We start from the raw sequence: 21,619 nt of genomic DNA, 5'->3' as shown, positions 1-21,619 counted from the left end.
CTCCCGGTGACGGGCAGGGAGGAGGGCGGCTCGTCGCGCACACCACGCTCCTCTGCCCCAGCCAGGGCGGCCGGCCGGCGCAGACACACAGCACTACAACGGGGCTCCTCCGGGAACGTATTTATTTACAGTAAAACACTATCATACAAACCGAAAGAAAGGAGAAGGAAAACCAGAAAGAGCTGATGCCTCAGAGGAGCAGGAGTGCCGGAGGCGGTGCCCCTCACTCCCACCCCGTCTTGCTGCTGCCTTCCTTCCGCGCTGGTCTGGCTGCGAGTGCCGCGATCCTTGTAGGAAAATCCCTTCCCAACCCTCTCTCAGTGTGAACATCCACGTTTTCCACTGAAGTGGCTTTCAGAGATCTTTGCTTTCTGCCTCCAAAGAAAACTCTTGCCCAAACGTTTTGTTTTTCTTAATTTATTTATGTAACACAGTGTAGAAAGCTATCAATCCATAAGCAATGGTTCTGTACAATCATCCTGCAGAGGATCCCTGTTAATTTTCGACCAGCAGGCACTTTCCCCCCCCAGAAGTGCTCACAATTAACAGGGATTCTTTTTAATATTTTTTTTTTTTAGAGATCAAAAAGATACATGGAAAGAAAATAAAATTTACCTCTCAATGCCTAAAGTGTGCACATAAAACAGGCACAAAGAAACGAATGTGTATTCCCATGATTTCTACATCACTAATACAGCAGGAGCAACAATCTGTACAATAAAATGCAGCTGCAGAGGAAAAGAATTTCAGTAACTCATCTGGAATACTTTTTAAAAAAACGCTGTTTTACTTTAAAATGCATAGTGATCAGAAAAAAAACGCTCAGCAAGGAGAAGCAGCTAAACCCCACAGACACAGAAAGCATCCCCCATCAATCCTTAAAGCATATTTCAATCGGGATTTAATTTTTGTCACAAATCACAAGAATAATATACAACTGGCTAAGGAGCTACATGATAAATAATTGGGAAAGAGAATCTATCCATGCACTAGTTAAATACAGCTAACCTCTTTACAGTACACAAAAAACATTCATTAATAATGTAGTGTAAAGACTGAAATGTAAAGAGAAAGAGAGAGAAAATACATTACTGATTTTATTAATTCAAGTTCAGGCATCTACTCGTGTTACAGCACAGCTGTCAAAAGGCGATAATGAGTAAATAATAAAACAGAGCGTTTTCCTTCCTTCCCACATCATTCTAGAACCGAACACCGATGGGCAGTGAAGCGATCGTTCCGCTGTCCAAGGCGCGAGGCTGCTCTGGTGTCCTAGTTCTGCATCTGCTCAAAGAACTTGTAGGTGGGATTTTCGTAGCCGTTTTGCTGCATCTTGGAAAGGTGGCGCTCCTCTGGCGTCACTGCCGCATCCACCTGCCGCGAGAGCAAACAGCCAGCGTCAGATGCGTGCTGAATTCACGGGATCACGGAACGGTTTGGGTTGGAAGGGACCTTAAAGACCATCTAGTTCCAACCCCCTGCCATGGGCAGGGACACCTTCCACTAGACCAGGTTGCTCAAAGCCTCGTCCAGCCTGGCCTTGGACACTTCCAGGGACGGGGCATGCTGCAGGATTCAAAGCCAGCTGACCAAACGCAGCAGTACCAGCTTTAGTTTTTGCTGTCCGGATCAGGAAGTGCGCAACTCCACAAACAAAACCAAGGGATGTATTTTGCATCTCCCCACCAGCCCCCCATGATGAGGTCACGTGTTCCCCTCTGCCCCGCCTTGCTTATGTACTGGTATCTGTACTCGGGATGAACTTTGTCTCAAAAGCAAAGAAACAGCTCGCTAAAAAGCCGAAGGAAGCAGCTTGCGGCTGCCTTCGGCCTGTTCTGTGCTCCCAAATCTGCTGCAGATGCTGTGGTCTCAAGACCAAGAAAAAACGATTGGAAAAAATAAAACGAGGGTAGCAAGGCAACGCCAGAGTAGGCAGGCACAAGGTGAGCAATCCCACTGCACTCATGGAAACGGGAACTTCTCTGGCTCCGTGGCTGAGTTTGGCTCAGTTGAGTGACAAAAAGCTTGCTGTGTCTGCACTGGTGTAAGTGTTTATGCCTAACAAAAACTGACCCTGCTTGATTACGTGGAAGACAGGCACAGAGGCAGCTCATTCAAGACCTCCCCCCTGAATACCTGCTGCTCCACAAATTATTTTCTTCCTTCACTGAACATGAGAATAATACAAAACTCCAACAAATTACAGTGGGCGAGAACAGGCTCTAAATGTTAATTAGGTGTTTGACTTCTGCCGCGTAGCTGCTGCGTATTCAACACCTACCGTACCCCGGCTATCCCGCTACGCACTGATGAGAAGGGAGCTAAGAAAGCCTGCTCGTGAGCTAGTCCATCTGCGACCTGTCACGCCTCGCCTCCGAGAGCTCTTCAAGGAGAAGGTACAGAGCGAATTTCACACTGTCAAAAATTTAAAATCAGGAAGGCGCCTAAGAGTCTACGCTAAAGCATTAGGTACGAACATTTCCCTGTGGATTCCTTTAAGTAGTGACCTTTAGGAAAAACACCCATTTACTTTCAGCATAAAAGATGTCCTTTTGGATAGTGGAAAGTGTATTCTCCCAAGAATCCTTATAAGAGTGGGTTAACTTACTCTAACCTTTTAATATAAAAGCAAAGGAGAAGTAATTTTATGTCTGATACTCATTCAAAATCTACTCCAAAGTACTGGAAATAACAGCATAGTCAGGACAGCCCATGGCCTTTGGTAAGCTACCTGACACCCTGGAGAAAGACTGAGCATACGTTCTTCCACGCTTGGGACAAATGTGGGCTGCTCAGAACTTTTGCAGCCATTCCTTTACTGGGGTAAGTTATAGCACAGGACGCCCCTTCCCACAGCACCACCTGAAAATGGCTCCTCTCGGAGCGATCTTCTGTCCTGATGTTCTTTTATTTGTTACCTAAGAAACCGTTCTGCGTGTGGCATGTGTATTGGATGGCTCAGATCGTAACCACCAATCTGATCCGTTTTCCTACCTGTGCAGCTTCCAAATCTCCTCATTCCAACCCTCAAACTGCATTTTCAATCAACACTATATTCCACCAAATCTCATTTTCTTACTCTGTAATGGCACATTTTTGTGAAATGCCCAACTTCAGGGGTCATGTACCGCTGTTGCTCACAAGCTACTGTGAAACTCTCCATAGCTGGGAGTCCTGAGCATTCCAGAGAGCCCTTGACTCCTGCCCAGCAGGGAACAGGATACCGGGCAGAAAGGATCACTGGACTGAGCTGACAAGGTGCTCCCTGGATTTCTGATTCTGCGATGTAACTTGGCCTTTTTCTGATGTTAAAATATTGCCATTCAAAGGCTGGCTTTATCTTTTGAAAGTGGATTTGCATGGAGTAATTCTCTTATGCAACAAACCCAAAATACATCTATTTCTTCACCTCCTGTGACATGCTCTCAGGCACTGAGATCCTGTTCAGAGTTGGCACTCTTGCTTTAATCTGCTCTTTCCAGATTTCCCTTGCTTTAGAAATCGGGGAGGGAAAAACCACAGTGCTAGACGCAGCACTCCAGGTGGGGTCTCACCAGAGCAGAGTAGAGGGGCAGAATCCCCTCCCTCGCCCGGCTGGCCACACTTCTCTGGATACAGCCCAGGATACGGTTGGCCTTCTGGGCTGCCAGTGCACACTGCCGGCTCATGGTCAGCTTTTCATCCACCAGTACCCCCAAGTCCTTCTCCTGAGGGCTGCTCTCGATCCACTCTGCACAGCCTGAACTGGTGCTTGGGATTGCGCTGACCCAGGTGCAGGACCTTGCACTTGGGGGTGTTAACGATTTCTGCTGTGACAAGGGCCCTGCGTGCCATCTGCTGCCGCTGAAGCCGTCACAAACTAACGTGGCCATGAAGCGACGAGGAGAACGACGCAGGGAAAACAGCAAACATCCCTGTAGCCTTTCAAACAGCACTTAAGAATACAGGGCAGGCACAGAGGACAAGCGACCCTTCCTCTCCTTGGGGGGGGCTGCTGTAGCATGTCAGCCCTAGTTCCTGGGCACTGCAACATCACTCCTGCATACACAGGAGTAGCCGGTGCTTCTCCAAATCAAGAAGCGGGAGCCGCACAGCTCACAACTACCGACAGCTCTAGAAGGTTCTCTTCTAGCACGAAACTGATGCTCAGTACAAAGCGCTCGGGCTGAGGGATCAGGGGTCTCTGTGTACCAACGCGTGCCTGACAGCATCTTCCTTACTAGGAGGCTCCCCCCACCAGGCTGGGATGCAAAGGAGCGGTGCACCAGACCCTAGGCTGTATTTCTTCGTATTTAAGCTCCAAACCACATTGTACTGAACTCTGTCACCCATTTTAGCTTAAGCCTCCCACTCAGCACTTCTTATTCAGGACTAGAAAATGAGATAAGCACACATCATAACCTGCTTGCAGGAAAGAAACAGGGTAAGACAACAGCATAAATAAAAAAGACTCATACAAATTGCACAGCAGAAGAAACTAAAGAATTGATGAGAAACTAGAGAAACTTGGAAGAAAATCAGGGAGGAGAAAGATTACAAAAAAAAACGATGAACAGTAAAATCAGACAATTTTTAACACCCTTGCACAGTATTCCATATTAAAAAGCCCCACTTTGATAAAACTATTTCCTACTGGAAGTCCAATAACCTCTGAAGTAGAGCATTTGTAGATGAAAGGGATTTATTGAGGCTTCTACTTGCAGTCTTAGTAATTTTTTTCTTTAATTTCCCCTTTAGACTTTAAAATGACTACTTCCTTTCCTTCCTGCAGCTGTCTGCTGCAGGGTGATCCATCTCACCGCCAACCTACGTGGACTATCACTTATCCCAAATGTCTCCTCTCCCACTCACTTGTACCCATTCCGACTCTGCCCAACTGTTCCTCTCGTTCCTTTCCACCTCTGCCCCAGGTACTGCTCTGCCAAACGACATGCCTTGAACCCGATTATCCACTTGTCAGTAAATCCCTAAAGCACATTACCATTTTAAGAAGCTTTTTGCACCCGTTATGGAGGCGGCAGAAGTTGAACACAGCACGTAAGAGCTGTGGGTACTCTGGTGCTGCTGAGAAGCAGCCGAGACACTTCTCTTTTCTACAACACAATGGCTCTCGAGAAAACAGTTTAGTTAGGTAGGTAACCTCCTTTGAGGCTGCCTGTCCATCCATCCTCTCCTGCTCCGGCTTATGGATCTTTCACACAGAAAATCCTAACGTGGAGTCAGGAAGATGGTAATGATGCAGAAAAATCCACATGCTGCCTCTAGACACATGGAAAGCCCCAATGGGAACTGCTGGCAGCCCTCGGAGATGCACCGCATACAACACTGTTGTTCAAACAATGGTAAGCGGACACTGCCGGATATACACCCGCAGATCGGACGCTGGAGAGTACTACAGCAATGTTAATGGCTTCTTTGCTCCTGCTGTGAGCCCTCCCGTTGTCACCTCTCTCCACATGCTCCTGCTGGAGGTGCTGTGAGCTTCACTGAGGAGATCCTGAAAGAGGAGTTGAGCCAGTCGGCTGTAGTCTGGAGCACTGGAGGGGTGAGAATCTCTTCTGCCACCTGCTTTCACAGAGGAAGCGGACCTCCTGCAGACAGCTGGGGTGGGCGCACCAGCAAAACACGCCTCACGATGTTCGTTGGAGCTCCTACCTGCATCTATAGTATGTAATTTTCAGTTGCTCGGTCATTTACTTATTGGCGGTGACAGCCCGCCTTCAGAGGCTGAACCACTTGGAAACCTTTATATTCTCTGACTTGGAAGAAAATAACACTTTTTCTACATAGGACAAGTGTATTCCCCCTGAGCTTCAAAAAAAGGCTAACAGGATTTTACTAACATCTTTTGTTACAGAAATAGTGAAACGAGAAAAAGTATTACAGCTGGAGCTGACTTTCTGGGAGAGAATACAGGTGGAACAGTACCTGTTTTGTAATTTTGCATCCATTCTCACAGAGGTAAATTCTCATAGTAACTTCTGACGTGCAAGAAACAGGTTGCAAGAGTTGTTAAAATGTACTAAGCCAACCTAGAGCTGATGTAGTTATTTTTACATCAAGTGATTTTGCTCCTTCATGTTTTTTCGTGCACAGCACATTAAAGAGGCACCGCTGCTAAATAAATTAATCCTCTTTAGAATGGAACAGCTTAATTTTGGAGACATTTTAATATTAAACATCAATGGTATATGGATCTTTGGGAGTTTTTTTTCCCCCCCAAAAGTAAGTGCTACAAATCTTTCACCAACCTAGGACAAAAATAGATGGTATGCCTTTGTTGCGGGCGAGAAGCTCAGAGAGGCTGTGCAGTCTGCCAAGACCACAGAGCAAGTCTGGCAGAATAAGGAATCCTGCCTGCCAATGCCAGACACAATGCAGCAAATCTAAAGGGCGACACCACCTACAGTGTGGTACTATGAATCGACTAATATTCTTGGTAGATCCACATGCCACAGCTTTATGGTTTGATCGGTAAAATCTTTTATTCCCTAAGTGATGCTGTCACTTGGACACGAATTACTTGTTCAGCTTGTGCGTGTGATTTATAGTCCAACATTTCCAAGTTCAGCGTCACTGAAGGAAGCTCGTAGGAATCCAGGATTACCTTTATCATGTCATTCCATCAGGTGAAGCCCATCTGAATTTTTAAGGCTGGCCTGCAGTAACGGTATGTCCGCACTCGACGTCTGATCTGGGGCTCTGGCCCAGCTAGCCTCCTGACCCATTCTGTTGTTGCTAAATTCTACCACAGGAGGGTCTCCGGTTGCACAACTGCTGGCAGCAGCTGTCAGCTCGGTGGTTTACAACTACAACCTGTTTCAGTTCTCTAAAAATTGGGGCGGAAGCTTTCACATGGGAATTTAAAGCTGAGATTCCCGCTTGCTGTTTTCTCCCTCTTGGTCCAAAATTCTGCATGGCTTGCTGTCAGCTGAAATCTCACCCCAATCAGTTGGCGCTTTTCTGACCACGTCTCCTTGGAAGGTTTCACACCACACAGGCAACCACAGTGTGTACACCGGAACACACAGGCTTAAGAGAAAGGCTTACTCAAATATTTTTAAGACCCTTCATTGCCCCAGACAGCGGAATACATGGATCAGGAGGCATGCATGTCTCCAGCAAGACCAAAGCAAGGTGAAATCAACGTAAACTGTGGACCTGAGCAAGGCTTAGTTTCAATCAAAAATGTACAATACCATTTTTGGAAGGCAAACACATGTAAAGTGTCTCAAGTGCTTGTTAATACAAGTAATCTCCACAAACCAGACACTCACACAGCAAACTAGGTATCAATAAACAAAGGGAAAAAAGTTACATGAACCCCCTTCCAGTTCTCATAATTAAGTTTTTCTCCTTACAGAGAACTTGTCTTAAATCCAAGCAATGGATGAGGTATTTTAAGTTACTGTAAACTGACCACAAATTCACATGGCAGATTGAAAAGAGCCAAGGGGTTTCATCTTGAAAATCCCATATGACAGTGTTACATATTATTTGTTTCTCAAACCTATGTGTTTCAGATTAGTCATAAATCAAATGCTGTTGGTGGCTAAAGAAAACCTTGTTTAGGGAACAATAAGTAATAAAATATCTGTAGAGGGAAAATCCTTGTAGTGTAGTACAGCACAATCCAAAAAGTTCTGCCTCAAATGTTTATTTGCGAGCTAAATAAAGAAATCTGTGCATGTGAATTCCTGACAACAGTAAAACCAGATTTTTCCTTCTGAGCAGTATCTGCTCATCGGCTACTCTTATATTTCCTATAAAATCAACTTTCATATGACAAGGTGATTGGTCTAGGATAGTTCCAGAAGAGCTTTTTGTGGTTTTACACCCAACTTAACATGGCTTATATTGTGTCTGCATTTAGAAAATAGGGCCATTTGATTCCACCTCTGCTAGATGCAACCACTCTGGCTCTGAACATTAGTCAAAACCATGGTTTCTTCCTCTGTAAATATGTTTGTAGACCAGCGTGTTGACTGTGCTGTACACGTGACACCAGTTGTGCTTGGTAGTCTTTCCTTACCTCCACAACCCCATGATGAATAGATGTGTACTGCTTCTTCTTCAGCATCACCAAAGTAATGACAATCACTGTTGCTATGACAACACCTCCCACCATCAGTCCAATGATGGCACCTTTATTTGAACCCACGTCTTCAGCAAAGAAAACCTACAACAGAGGAATAAAGGAAGGTGGTTCATAAAAAGATCACTGAATATTTGGCTAACCTGTCCAGCTGCTACAGCAATACAAAGCCTAGTGAAGTATCAGTATTAAACAGCAATGCATGTCAACCGCATTATTCAAACCTGGATCGCTGTACCACAAAGCTCTCATGGCTGGAGAAGAGCAATTTGGGAAATCTGTACTGCCTGCGGTGCAGCAGTGCTGTGGCTAAGGGACAGATCCATCGCCACGACCCCGCTTCGCACAGGTCTTAGACAGTAGCTGCTTTTTTTTCTGGGGTAAGCGAGTCAAGCTAATTGCAAAATGACTGATAACCCTGTAGAGGAGTAACCAGGGAGCATAAACAGTTCTTTACTTTTAGAAAGCTGATCATCAAAAGGTTCATAAATCTACATCTGTGCAGCTTCTGGGGACTGTGGTGCATTTCTTCTATGAAAAAGCAGTGAAGACCTTTAGGACAAGAGTGAATCTTGCCCGCAACAGCTGGGAGAAAATTCTCGTGCTGGAGACAAGGGTCCAACAAAGCATGCTGATTTAAGTGCCCACCGAGGGATGCTTCAAGATTCTGCAAGGTAGAGGGAGAATGCGCTACACTGGGACGATGACAATACTCATGTGAGGCCTAGGCCAGGTAACGGTTGTGTGAAAACCAGAGCAGACCCACTTGAATCGCATGTACTGGTAAGGCAGAACAGCGGACAGCAAGATGCTTGACTATGTGTTTAGTAAGACTGACTTTTAGCAACAGGAGCAGGTATGAAACGTGGGTGGTTTTCTCTGTCCTCTTTTGTATTCAAGGAATATGCTGGATTATTTTACATCTATGCATATTTTACAAACCTTCTGTCCGCCTGTCAATAGCGGCTTCTATTATTATTATTTTTAACCAAAATGGGCAAAAAGGATTAGAGAATAAATTACATTCACAGAATTGTAAGACTACCTCACTCTGAATGACTAAATACTTTGACAAGTATTTTAACAAAAATGCAGAGGGAAGCAGGAAACCAACTGAGAATTATAATGAGCTGTATAACATTTGCACTCTTTTAAGAAACACAATCTTCCTCAGAGAAGTATTAAAGCATGCAGTATAAATATTTATGTTGTTCCCAGTCATAAGCAAGAAGTGTGTTTAAACAAGGTTAGGAATTCACTAGAAAGTGCAAACAATGGACAGTGTTGGTTGGCATAACCTGATGTGAAGTAATAATTTCTTCTGTCAGTTTTACCTGCCCAGGACTGAAATTTTGTTGCCCCATTGTTTCAGAGCGCTGTGAAATGCCCCAGCTAATGTACATGTGCAACAGAGGGAGGCCCTAAGCACTCTGAGCCACGGAAATCAACTGAATGTACAGTTCAAACGTGAACACTCATAAAAGAGAAAACAACTGCAATTTCAGCTCAGTTCAGAAGTTTGCATGTAAAATACAACCTGCAGCTGAATTCAAAGCCATGTCCTAAGGAGGCTGTTTCAGTAAATCCTACCAGGGCACAGGAGAAGGGAACCACAGATGATGTATTTTCTGCTTACTGCTTTTGAATTAAAGGTGATGGAGAAGGGCATCAGCTAGGCTATGGCACACGGTAAGCAAGCAGCGCTCTTTAAGACATCAGCCCAGTACTTTCCCAGCAACACCAGATTCCTTGCCCAGTCTCCATTACAAAGATAACCTGGAGGACAGCTTACTGATTTTTAAATAATGGTTGCCCCTGTCAGTAAGAAGTAAGGCATAAAATGCTTAAAAAAGCTGTCAAGGCCCCATTTCCAGCATCCTGCTGATTACCCATGTGTGGGAATTGCAATGATTCCCTAGGAGCCACCAGGGTAAGGGCAGTTTCCTGCACTGAACTGTTCGGGATGGTATCAAACCACCTAAACATTAGTTGCCGCTGGGAAGCGCATGTGATACAGGATCAAGAACTACTGTGTCTAAACCACATTCCTGCAAGTTCCTTCCCCTCAGCAAACTGCACAGGCTTACCCCATCAGGCTGTCTAACCCATCTGAGCTAAGCACGTCAGAATTTCCCAAATTAGTGCTAATGCATTTTGGATTAGCTTGTTAAACTGGGAATTCTCAGTTCTCAGCATCAAAGAGATGGCAGAGTATCTTTTCACACAGTGATTGCCTAGTTCAAATGCAAATTTGAGCCCCATGTTAATTTTAATTTTCAGCACTACTTAGCTTTAAGAATATATTAGGAAAAAAAGCTTTTAAGTTTAGTATCAGGATATTGAAAGTCACGGAACTGAAATCTCATCGTGTAATATACCTTTACAAAAGAGGAAGCATAAAAGGTTTATAGTCAAAACCGCTGTATGGGTTCTTCATTACTTATTAAGGGACTGAAAAAAAGCTTTTAGAAGATACTTGTTCTTACTTACATTGCTTTTAGTTGTTATTTTTGTGTTCATAAGAAGCACAGTTCAGTCGGGGAACAATATTTTGCTCCTACCTGCCCTTTACCTGTCAATAATTTAATATACCTGAAGGAACAAAACACACATATACAGCCAGGTACAAATTAAAATTAAGGCCAGTGGAGAATCTCCTCTTATCCCAAGCAAGCAATCTTGCAAAAGGTTATGCTCCATGATGGAGTTCAGCTTCCTTCATGTACCACCACCATCTGTTTGGATAGAAAAGGAATCTATTCCTGAAACGGTGTCACTCTATTTCTTGCTGCACCATACTGTGTGTCTCCATCAAACATTTTATTTCTTTTTTTAAACTTAGCTAGCATTTTCCTTCCTCTGCATCCCTTCTCTTCAGTTACGTGACCACGACAGATGGACAAGCATTGCCTGTGTGACCACATCCAGTCACACCGCAGTGCAGCAACTGTCAGAACTTCCTCTCATGGGAGACTTCATGGCTTTCCATCCTCTCTGCTGAAATTATTCCAGGTTTACTCTCATTTAAGAGAGAATCAGAAAAATCATAATCTCTTCACGTGAAAACTTTCTGTTGGCACGTTCAGCACCCACAGCACTGAGGGGAAACACGGCCATAACTGACCCACCAGCTCAGGACTGAATCTGCAACTGGAAACCCACGTGTGGAAAGCACAGTTTGTTCACTCACCAGCTTCTGATGATGAACTTCGTATCCCGAGTCATGTCGGAACTCTGCATCCATCTTCACTTCAGATATCTCTTCCGTTTTAACATTGGTCAACCCGGAACCTGCATTGTACCGCAATGACAATTAATTAAAGCCAACAACGCAGTTACGCTCTGCTTCCCTCAACCGTTACAACGGCAGAAGGCTACGGTATCATTCACGTGGAGGAGGTGGGATGCAACGTGAAAGGGAACCGGGAGGAAAGTGAGGTACATTGGATGTTTCAGTCCCACTGAGGTGACACAGAATGAGCTGGTAAAATTTCTCCTCTGTTAAGCGCTCCTTAATCCCGTGCAGCTACGTTGGTACAAGCATCGAAGGCTTTCAGCGTGAAACACCGCAAGAACTAAGCTGTGAGCGACCAACAGCGGCCTCCTGATTTGGCTCACAGGATGCAGACAGATCTGCTCTGACAGCCTCTTCAGCAACGTCAAGAAAACTTAGTGTTTAGGCCAAAATCTTCCTCCTCCTCAAGCTCAGGCTGCTGTGAGGAAAAAACACATACTCATGGTGTGAGGTGGGGAACCCCAGATTTTCTTGCTTCTTGTGAGTCTGTACCTTTTGCACAAACACACACAAATAGGACTTACTAAAATGTTTGTGAATTCTACACAGTTCTTATTTGTTTTCATATTTCAGACTGCTCAGAATCAGTATGATTCAAGTCTTGACTTCTGCCTGAGAGATGATAACTGTCCCTCTTGATCAGAAACATGCACTAAAGCAAATAAGCAAAGCTTGCAGCGACTTTAATTGTAGATAGTTTGCAGTCGTGTTCTCCCCTTACGTGTCTAACTGGAAAGAAGGCAAGGATTTCCTCCTGGAAAATAGCCCCAGGCGAATGAGCCAGACTTACAACAGCTGAGCAGTGCATCCTATATATGCATCCATGAATGTTTTGCCCTGAAAAGCTGGCTCTGGCTTATAGAGAACATATGGGTGGGTATTCATGTAGCTGGTTATTTTCCTTCTCAGAACCAACTGACTGACATTTATATTTCTTGGAGGTACAAACACTGCAGAAGCATCGTGTTTGTGAGAAGTTATTTCCTCATCCTCTATAACATGGCAAGAACAAACAGGTTCATACTCCCTGTCTATATTTATTTTAGGATTTTATCACTCCAACCCTTTTCTCCAAACGTTCATTCTGCTTCTTAGTGTTTTGGGGTGACCTTAAGCTCTGATGCAGAGAAAGAACCTCTTTTAAATTCTTAACACTACTGAACGCTCTTCTGCTCCACCGTCTCCCTGGACGCTCAAAGACCTCCATGTACCAATGAGCTCCACAGCCTAAAGCAGCACTCGATACAAGAATTATTGCCCTTTTATTGCCTCTGAATGTGCAATTTCTTTTTTCATTGAATGCCTTTTTGCATTATGAGTCCGCAAGAACAGACCTTCCTGAGAACTCCTCTGTACAGATGATCCTATTCTAGGACTCTGATCTTTCTTTTCACAGTAAACCATGCGAAAGAGACAACAAGGATCATCCTCATGCAGCAAAGTATTTATGGTTATTTTCTTGAAAAGTCTGACTACCCCATAAATTTGGCCTTAGTCAATTTTTTTTTTTTTAAAGGAATAAAGCACCTGAAGATGTCAAATTGCTTTATTAGGCATCTGATTTTTGATGCCACATTACAGTACTGACACAAGTATATTATGACATTTATGTACAAGAGACCCTTTTGAAATGCACAAACTGTAACGTACTTAAGGAATTGCAGTTTGAAAACAAATCATGATGTTCTGTCAATGAAATGCAGGAAGAAATGGAGATGAAGGCAATAAAACCCATATGGAACCTGAAAAACGGTTTAACTTTCTGTTCTTGAAATAGCTATGGTTAGTTTTCCAAACTAAGAACATAATTTACTGTCCTTTGCGCATCATCTTAAAATAGCCCCTACACCTGCATCAACAGGAAGTGAAGAAATTGAGAACATGTATCTGGCTGCACAGAGGCTTGCCTCTTCAACCCCTTCCCCCTGCCTTCTTGTTTTTAGGGTTAAAAGCAGAGGGGGAAAAACCCAACAGTGGAATAGCAGTGCTTCACATAAATTAAAGAGCTGGGGGAAAGGGCTTTCCTGGGACTTGGCCCTGTGGGCTGAAGAGGCAGCACGGCCACACTTGCTGCCCCTTAGACACGCTGGCAAAAGCACCACGTGGGAACTCCCCCATGGCAAGGGCCTGGGGAACCACACAAGTCTACTGCTGCAGCTGGTGCCTTCACCGAGGCTAGGAATGTTGATCAGAACATACCCATACACTCAGGAGACACATCCGTGATGCATCAACTTGTCTTGTTGGGGGAAGGCCTGCCTCCCAAACCTTTTAAGAGGTCACTGGAAGAGTTAGGAAGCACATGGAAAGCAGTGATTTGTCTTGGAGTGAATCTGGAATTCAAAAGAGCCTTTGAGAAGGTCCCCGATCAACGCTTTGGCAGAAGTTAAGGTGGCAAGGATTAGGAGGGAAAATCCTACACAGCTTTCCATAGCTGATTAAAAGCAGGGAAATGCAGTGTAAATACACAGCCATTTTTCACAAGGGAGGAAGGTTACCAGCAGGGTCCCACAAGGGTCTGTGCTGTGCTGTTTGTAAAGTGATCTGGGTAAGGGAGCAAACAGTGACGTGACAAAGTTTATTGACAAAAAAGAAAAAAAAGAGGAGAGTCAAAGTAAAACCAGCTGCAAAGAACTGCAGAAGGCTATTACAATTTCTGAGTGCACAGGCAAAGGGAAATGGTATTCAATGTTGATATAATGTAAAGTGAAACAGCCCTAACTATACATACACAAAAACAGGCTCTCAATTAGCTCTGTTCCACCCAGGACAGAGACCTTGCAGTCACTGTGGATAACTCTTTATGGGCTGGCAGCTCAGTGGCAGTCAAAAAGGCAAAGAGAAAGCTAGGAGTAGTGATGAAGGGATAGAGGAAACAGAAAACATCATTACACCTCTATATGAATGATGCATCCTCATTTTAAATCTGGATATCCATTCTGGTCACCCCACCTCAAACAAAGGCAGAAGAACTAGAAGAAGAGATACAAAACAGGGAGAGACAGATGATCACTGGGATGGAATGATTTCTGTACAAGAAGGACAAGACAAATTGGCAGTCTTCAGACTGGAAGAGACAACCAAGGGGGAACACTACAGAATTCTCTAGGACTACGAACAACAAGGAAAAAGTCTACAGGAAATGGTTATTAATTATTTCTCCTAAGTACAGAACTCCAACATGGCTCTGACGCAGCAGACTAAAAACTAAGATAAGAAAGCGTATATATATATAATTTGGCACAATGCATAATTGGATGGTGGAACTCACTGGAGGATGTTCAAAATACAAATGAACAAATGCAAAGAAGAAAGGTTCACCCAGGGTTAATAAACACGACGGTGAAACTACAATTCCCAGTCCTGGCAGTCTATCACATGCTGGCTGCCAAAAGCTCAGGGTATGTGCCAGGGGGGTAAGGCAGAGGTGAAGTCTGTACATATCCTGTATGCACCCCTGCCAGAGGCAGAGTAAGGGGCTTGGGTACCTCTGCTCCTGGGCTCTGGACACTTTCCATGAAAGCAAGCTATGGCAGCTCAGACCATGGGTCTTTGTCAGCTTTAGTTAAACAGTTAAATGCCAGAGGCAGGAGTTACAGCAGCACTTCAGGGGGCAGAACAGGTCTTCACATCAATGAGCGACAGAAGCTGAGAAGTTCATCAGTAGTCTCAGCTGCTGTAAAAACACAGGCTCAGGCTTTCCTAAAGCTGCAATTCTGTGAGGGTTCCTCTCCCTCCTCTCATTCCCATCAGACAGTAATGCTGGAGCTGTACTTCCAGCATGCAGCAGATAAAACAATCTTTTCCCTTGAGATCAGCCAGAAATTTTTTGCCTTGGGGCACGCGAACCAAGGTCTGGTGGTCAACTTGGCCTTACTCACCAACCCACAAAAATGCCAAGGGATCTGAACACAAGTAGGAGCTGGTATTAGGAAGTTAATGCTGTTAGACTTACTAAAACCTGCCTTTGGGAGCTAGCACAGGAAAAAGGTCAGAAACAAAAATCTTCTGTTGCATTAACAAACCTGATAGCTATTTTTCCCTTTCTCTTATCTCCCTTAGAGGTGGGGAAAAAGACTTTTAAAAGTATGACTAGGGTAGACTGGTGGTCGTCTGCAAATAGTTGATTGTACAGTGAGAGAAGCGTGACTCTGCACTGCAATAAGTTAAATAGCTGGTATGAGATAAAATTGTCTATGGAGTTATACACACCTTTCCACCATGTTACATTATAGAACTTAGACTTTGTATTCAACAGACTTCTCCATTTCCAGTTCCTTCACTTTCCTGTCCTAGTGATGACATACTTAGACCTACGTGATAAAATCAGATTTATTTTTCAAAGGTAGTAACTGAGGAAGGAAAAACTGAAGAAGGGAAAACTAACTGTAGAAGAAAAAAGGGTCTTTCCACAACTTTTATCAAAGGTGTGTGAATCAGGTAAGATGCAAACAGTTAAGGGCTGCCTAATACCACTCTACTCTTGCACTGAAGGCAAGCGTACATAGAAAAGTTAATTACATGATGAGACCTTTAATTCTGACATAAAATTATGTTTTTTTTCACTACCAAGTCCAAAATACACAACCCAAACACAAAAGCCAAAGTAAAAGAAAAAAGTGAAAGCAACAGCCTCATTGCAAATTCACAGATGATGACAATTATTAGGGCTTTTTATTCTGGATTACATACGATCTTTAGGGAGTTGCATTCCTAATAACTTAAATTTAAAAATAATACAATTAAGCTGCTAACTACATTAACCTGCAACTCCCTCAAAAAGCTGACAAAATTATTTAGCCATCAAAAACAGAGGCTTAAAAGCATCTAGTAAAATCCAACAAATTATGTGTTATAAATACATATAAATATATATTTAGGTGTCAAGAAGGCTAAGAAAAAGAAGATACAATGATTTCCACTGAGGATGCTATTAGGTGTACATTACCTACTACACTGCTTGTAATTGCTTCCAGGCTAGCAAGATTTTGTGATCTTGTTTTGCAAGGTATAAGAAACGATATTAGCTGTGCCTGTGGTCTTCCAGTTACTTTAAAATTAAACCTCCAAGTGAAGCACAGTTGGAACTCCCAGGCCTGGGGTGGTCTCTGCACCACGAAAACCTAAAGTAGTGCAACAGACGTAACAACTGCATAGAGGAAAACATGTAACTCCATGGTCTGTGTTTGAATAATGGCAAGAATAATATAAGATTTGTTGAATCAAGGCCTGTTACAAGTGTAGCAAAAAGCTTTGGGTAAAGCTTCATCTAAAATAGAAGAGGAGGATGGAAAGGAATGCAGTGTTTGAAAAATCACCCAGGTAGAGAGCTGCGTGTTCTATTACTAATAGTGCAACTATTACTTCCATATGACTCTATGCAGATCATTTCATTTTGAAGTGAAATTAGAATTAAGATTATATACTCACTCATAAAGATTAAAATGAAGATTACGTACTCGCTTTTGTAAGGACAGATCAAATATCTTTGAGGAGTAAGTACTTTTAAGACTGCATGGAACTAAAACTTTCTGGTCTCCCCTTGCAAGTTAGTAAAACGGTGGTTTGCTTGTAAATTCATGGATGACTACAGGGTAGAAAATAAGTGTGAAAAAGAATGTTATTGTTATTATTTTTTTAATAAGTGCAAAATAGAAAGTTATAATTATTTCTCAGAATACCAGAGATTATTTTACACGCATGCAAAAATGAATAATCAAAACATAAAATTTGGTAATCTTTCTGGCAGGTCGATGCAGGTGCTGAGAATATGCACGTGTAATTGCATTCACAGTTAATAACTATCTGACTTATAAAACAAAACAATCTAATGGAAAAAAAAATCCATTCATGGTTTTTATTTGGTAGCTGCAGACAGTTGGTTTAGGACAACTGTATTGAACTAACATCACTAGGACAGGGAAAAAACCCCCAAAACGTGGCAATTTCTGGCAAGAAAATAATAAATAATTCCCTAAGCTGCTCTATGCAGTCCCTACAGCAGCGTATGTGCTCATGATTCTGCAGAACAGCCACTAGGCTTACAGAGCCCTTGCAACCGTGTATATAAAAAAAAAAAAATCCCTCAGCTTTCTATAGAACGAAGATGAAATGTCATGATTTATCAGCAGAAGGGCCAGAGACACAGAAGCAGCTTTACGTGTAAAGTCTCCCCAAAATTATTGACTGTTTGCAAAAACAATCAACTCGCAAAGAGTTGGGATAATGCAAAAAACCACCCCAAAACGCACTATATGGAAGAAAGTAACAGAGTTAACACCATAAGATCCTTGCATTCTGAATTAGGGGCCATCGTGTGAGTGACACAATTACAGCTCTTAGTGGTATAATTACAGTTGCAACTGAGAATTCCATCTACCCTGAACAGAGGGCTATTTATTTTATCACCTTGATTTTCAGAAAATCTGCTGATACTAAGCAACCCTCATTCTGATGGCACGTTTTTTAATCTTTACTCAATTTCCACAGGTCAGCCCCACTGAATTAAAATGAGTAAAAAGGAGCTTACTTATGACTACCTAACCACATTTTTATACGTATCTCTGCATACGTCTGTCTCTGTAAATACACGTGCACACACACAAAGAGAAAAAGTTACTAAAAAGCACATACCGGAAATCCAGCTGCAATAAATTAAATGTTCATAGTGAAAAAAGTGACCTTTGGGGCACGGGGGAAAAGGAAACGCTATTGAAAATGCTGTTACAGTGAGGCTCTCAAGGAAAGATATTCTTTCTATTTGAAACTCTTCCCATGGAAGTTGTCAGGCTGGATTGAAGCCTTCTAATGTCTCCCTCTATGAAGCAATTTATAAATGGCAAGAAACATGCTATGAATCTATTATCATTTTGCGCTGTATTAAAAAATAGCTCACTGATGACTGCTTAGTACATGTAGATGCTTTCCTTGCATTTGACCTTTTATTGTCTCTATTTACTTCCTTTTCAGGAAGGAGACGACAAGAAAGGGATTTAGGTGTAATTCTTATTTTTGTTCCCCCACTAGTGAATTAGAAAGGGGAAGGACAGTGTGTGAGAGCACTGGGCTCCTTTTCAAATACCAGTGTGAATCACACAGATGTTGTATCTGCACTAGGAAATGGGGATCCCCCCAACATTACTCTCCTCCTGGGACTGATGTAAACCAGATTCAAATCCAAGCTTCAACTGCTGACAGCCAAGGTAGAGTGCAACAGAGGTAGGGATTTGGGCAACTGGTTTAAATTCCAGTAAATGCTTTAAACTTGGTCCTTATTCAAATGCTCTTCTGCTCTATGGACTGGACAACCCTTCACATTTCCTGACTGCACTCAGGGACTTCAACTTACTTATTTTTTGAAAGAGAGAGAACTATGAGGTGAAGTAACAAGATTCTAGTTATCATAAATACTACCAAGTACTTGCTCTCTTGAGGGAAAGGGACAAAGACCACCTGCATGATTTTGACCTACTCTGAAGAAAATCATAGTGGTCATGGTAAGAACATTCTGTGTGCAAAAAGTGGTAAAAAAAAAAAAAAAGGAAGAGAGAAAAAGGGCACATGTTTTTATGTTTGTCTTAGTCCTTTCAGAGCTGATTTCCTTCAACAACTTTGAACACCTACAGAACATTCACTTGTTCTTATTCTGAGGCTTGGGCTGTTGCAGGTTGACATGACACCTGTATTTTCACCCTGAAGAAGCAGGTCACCACGTTGTTCACTTGAGCAAAACAATTAGAAGCACAAACTGGAAAGTCAGGACTACGAAAAGGGGGCAAACCTTCCAGGGAATCAACATAAAATCAGAGGGATTAAACAAAAACAAATGTTAAACTCAGCTGCATGTATTAATCTGCCTTCAGGTCCCTTGTTAATACTTTTTAATTCTAGAATAATATTCTCTCTTTTTCATGAATAGCCCAAAACCATAAAAACTGACTATCCCAAAAGAACAGTGACTGAAAAAAGAGTATCTTTTCCTTTTTTAACCTCTAACATAGAAATTTTATTTATAATTAGCAAGTAAGACAATTTTAAAGCACACATTTTTAAACTGTCAGAATCCCTTCTGTATTTCACAGTTTAATTAAGTATCCATTTGCTTTCCTCTATTCCTAGAGGAAATGTATGAAGCTGCCTTCAAAAATCTACTCAGACCAGTTTCATTTTTTTGTTAAATTGAAATTTTATCGCAGATAAATTGTTTTTAAAGAATGGTGAAAAATGAGATGGACATTTATTGCCAGAGCTTGTATCAGTAAGTACAAATTTGCAGGAGCCTGGACCTGGTGATTAAAAGCACAAGGAACTGCAGGTCTGCCAGGAACTGTGAAGAGAATACATTTTGCTTACTCTTACGATACACTTAGCACTACTGTAAAGGGGAAAATCCCTATTTCACATGCACATGTAAGACACTTGATGCTGTGAAATTCAGAATGCAGGCACAGCAGCGACAGATTTCAAAGTCTCTAGGGAAGCAACAATCCCTCTGCATGGAGGAGTGCAGTGTGCGTCCTTGCCAGGCTGGAGGGGGTCACTCTCTGTGCTGAAAGCAGAGCACGCGACTTTGCAGCACTTAAACTCTGTGCTAAAAGTGACGAAGGCCCCAGGACAGTACTACTTTTGCACTTGAGCAGAAACCGAGGGAATATCCCATGTGATTTTCATAGTGGAAAAGTTACTGTATCTGCTGGAAACTTCAGGCCATAATGGTCACATGCTGAAATATTTTTTACTTCTCCTTAGCACTCGTTCACAAAGATCAGCCATGACCTACGCCAGCCACACTTTCAGTACTATCTGTATTACCCCAATCAAAGCACTCCGATACAGTGGACTAAACCACATCATTTCCCTCTAAAACTAGAGTGTGGCAGTGTGAGAAAATCCTCTCACTAGGGAAGTGACACCAAAGAGTTGTGTCATGCATGTTTATGTGTAAGAGAATAAAAGGGAGAAGGGGGAATAGAAGGGAGGAAGGAATAATCTTAGGAATTAAATATGGGCCTCACAGGAGGCCCATACTTCATATAAAGAGATTTTCAAGACAACTGAAACTAAAATAGTTAAGAACCACAAACTTTGAGATTACAAGAACATTGCTAGATTGAAGTAAGATTACAGAATTTGCATAAAACACATTCATTTCATTTGTGATGATATTCCTCCTGCTCTTGGGGAAGAAATCTAATCTGGAAGGCAGAGATAGTCCAGTATGGTGGGGATGTTCCCTGATCCCATGATTTTTGGCACTGCTGTACAGCTAGCTCTGTACTTGTTTCCAGGTTTCCTTCACTGAATGAATTAAGACTCTAAACACAAGTAAAGGTATCAAACTCCTAGAACAGTGCTAGAAGCATCAGTTCTGGGTCTCTGGGTCACAGCCCCTCGGTGAGTACCCACGCCCAACACTCCTGACACGGACCGCACTCGTGCCGACTGGCGGACGCTTGTGTGGGAACACTTCCCCTGCTTGTGGCACAGCGCTGCATTTGAGAGGGTTATACCAAAGGGAGGGTGACCGTGTCAGCTCAAGCAGAGCACACACGTGCTGGGAAAACACAGGTTAGGTAAAAGCCATGCAAGTTACATACCTGGTCGTGTGGTGAGTCCTCTGTCTGCAGCTGGGCGGGCATCCACTGGTTCAACTGGGCATGTGCAGAAAAGAAACAAAAAAGCAAACAAAAAGTAAACATAACCCCCCAAAATTATAAGGTCAACTGCTCTTCCGCTGGGACAGTGCAGGAGAGAGACACTGCATAAACAAAGTTACCAGAGCAACAGCTAGAAAAGATCTGCCTTCAGCTAATTCTGGAAACAAAAGAGCATGACTTCAACAGGCAAGCTTCAACTGTACATCACATTCTGGTTACTGCCTAAAGCGAGAAACCATCCAGATCAAAGAATTTCTGTCTACAGAGCAAAACTCTATTAATTACGCGCAAACTTCTTCCAGTTGTCTGATCAGAACTGGCAGCAAGTAGGGACATGATGAGTGAGTTCTTGCAGCCACTCCTGATCAATGCTGATGTATAAACGCACTGAATCCTGAACTTCTTTTCCTTTTAGTAGGGTTTCCTTACAGCGCTAGCTGTAAGGTTTGAAAAAAAAAAAAAGCACATTCTGAAAACGCAATCAAATACTTCATTCTGATATGCTCCAATCTGTACACAGTAAATTTACCTTCTGATTTTTGAAAAGAAAGCAAAGCAGAAACACCACTTTCT

General features: G+C 42.8%; 1 protein-coding gene across 1 annotated transcript in view; it reads right to left on the bottom strand.

The window, feature by feature from the left end:
* Nucleotides 1-401: 401 nt before the first annotated feature.
* The window catches only part of APP (amyloid beta (A4) precursor protein), a gene marked incomplete at its 5' end in the record, with an annotated part of 149,423 nt that continues 128,205 nt past the window's right edge, over nucleotides 402-21,619 (bottom strand). The window contains 4 exons of the mRNA XM_010148064.1: nucleotides 402-1,374; nucleotides 8,033-8,179; nucleotides 11,286-11,386; nucleotides 20,987-21,040. Coding sequence (XP_010146366.1) covers nucleotides 1,273-1,374; nucleotides 8,033-8,179; nucleotides 11,286-11,386; nucleotides 20,987-21,040 — 404 coding nt within the window. The remainder of the gene's footprint in view (nucleotides 1,375-8,032; nucleotides 8,180-11,285; nucleotides 11,387-20,986; nucleotides 21,041-21,619) is intronic.

The sequence above is a fragment of the Eurypyga helias genome, unplaced genomic scaffold (assembly GCF_000690775.1).
Source record: "Eurypyga helias isolate BGI_N326 unplaced genomic scaffold, ASM69077v1 scaffold8263, whole genome shotgun sequence".
NCBI classification, from domain to species: Eukaryota; Metazoa; Chordata; class Aves; order Eurypygiformes; family Eurypygidae; genus Eurypyga; species Eurypyga helias.
This window is presented reverse-complemented; position numbering and strand designations above follow the sequence as displayed.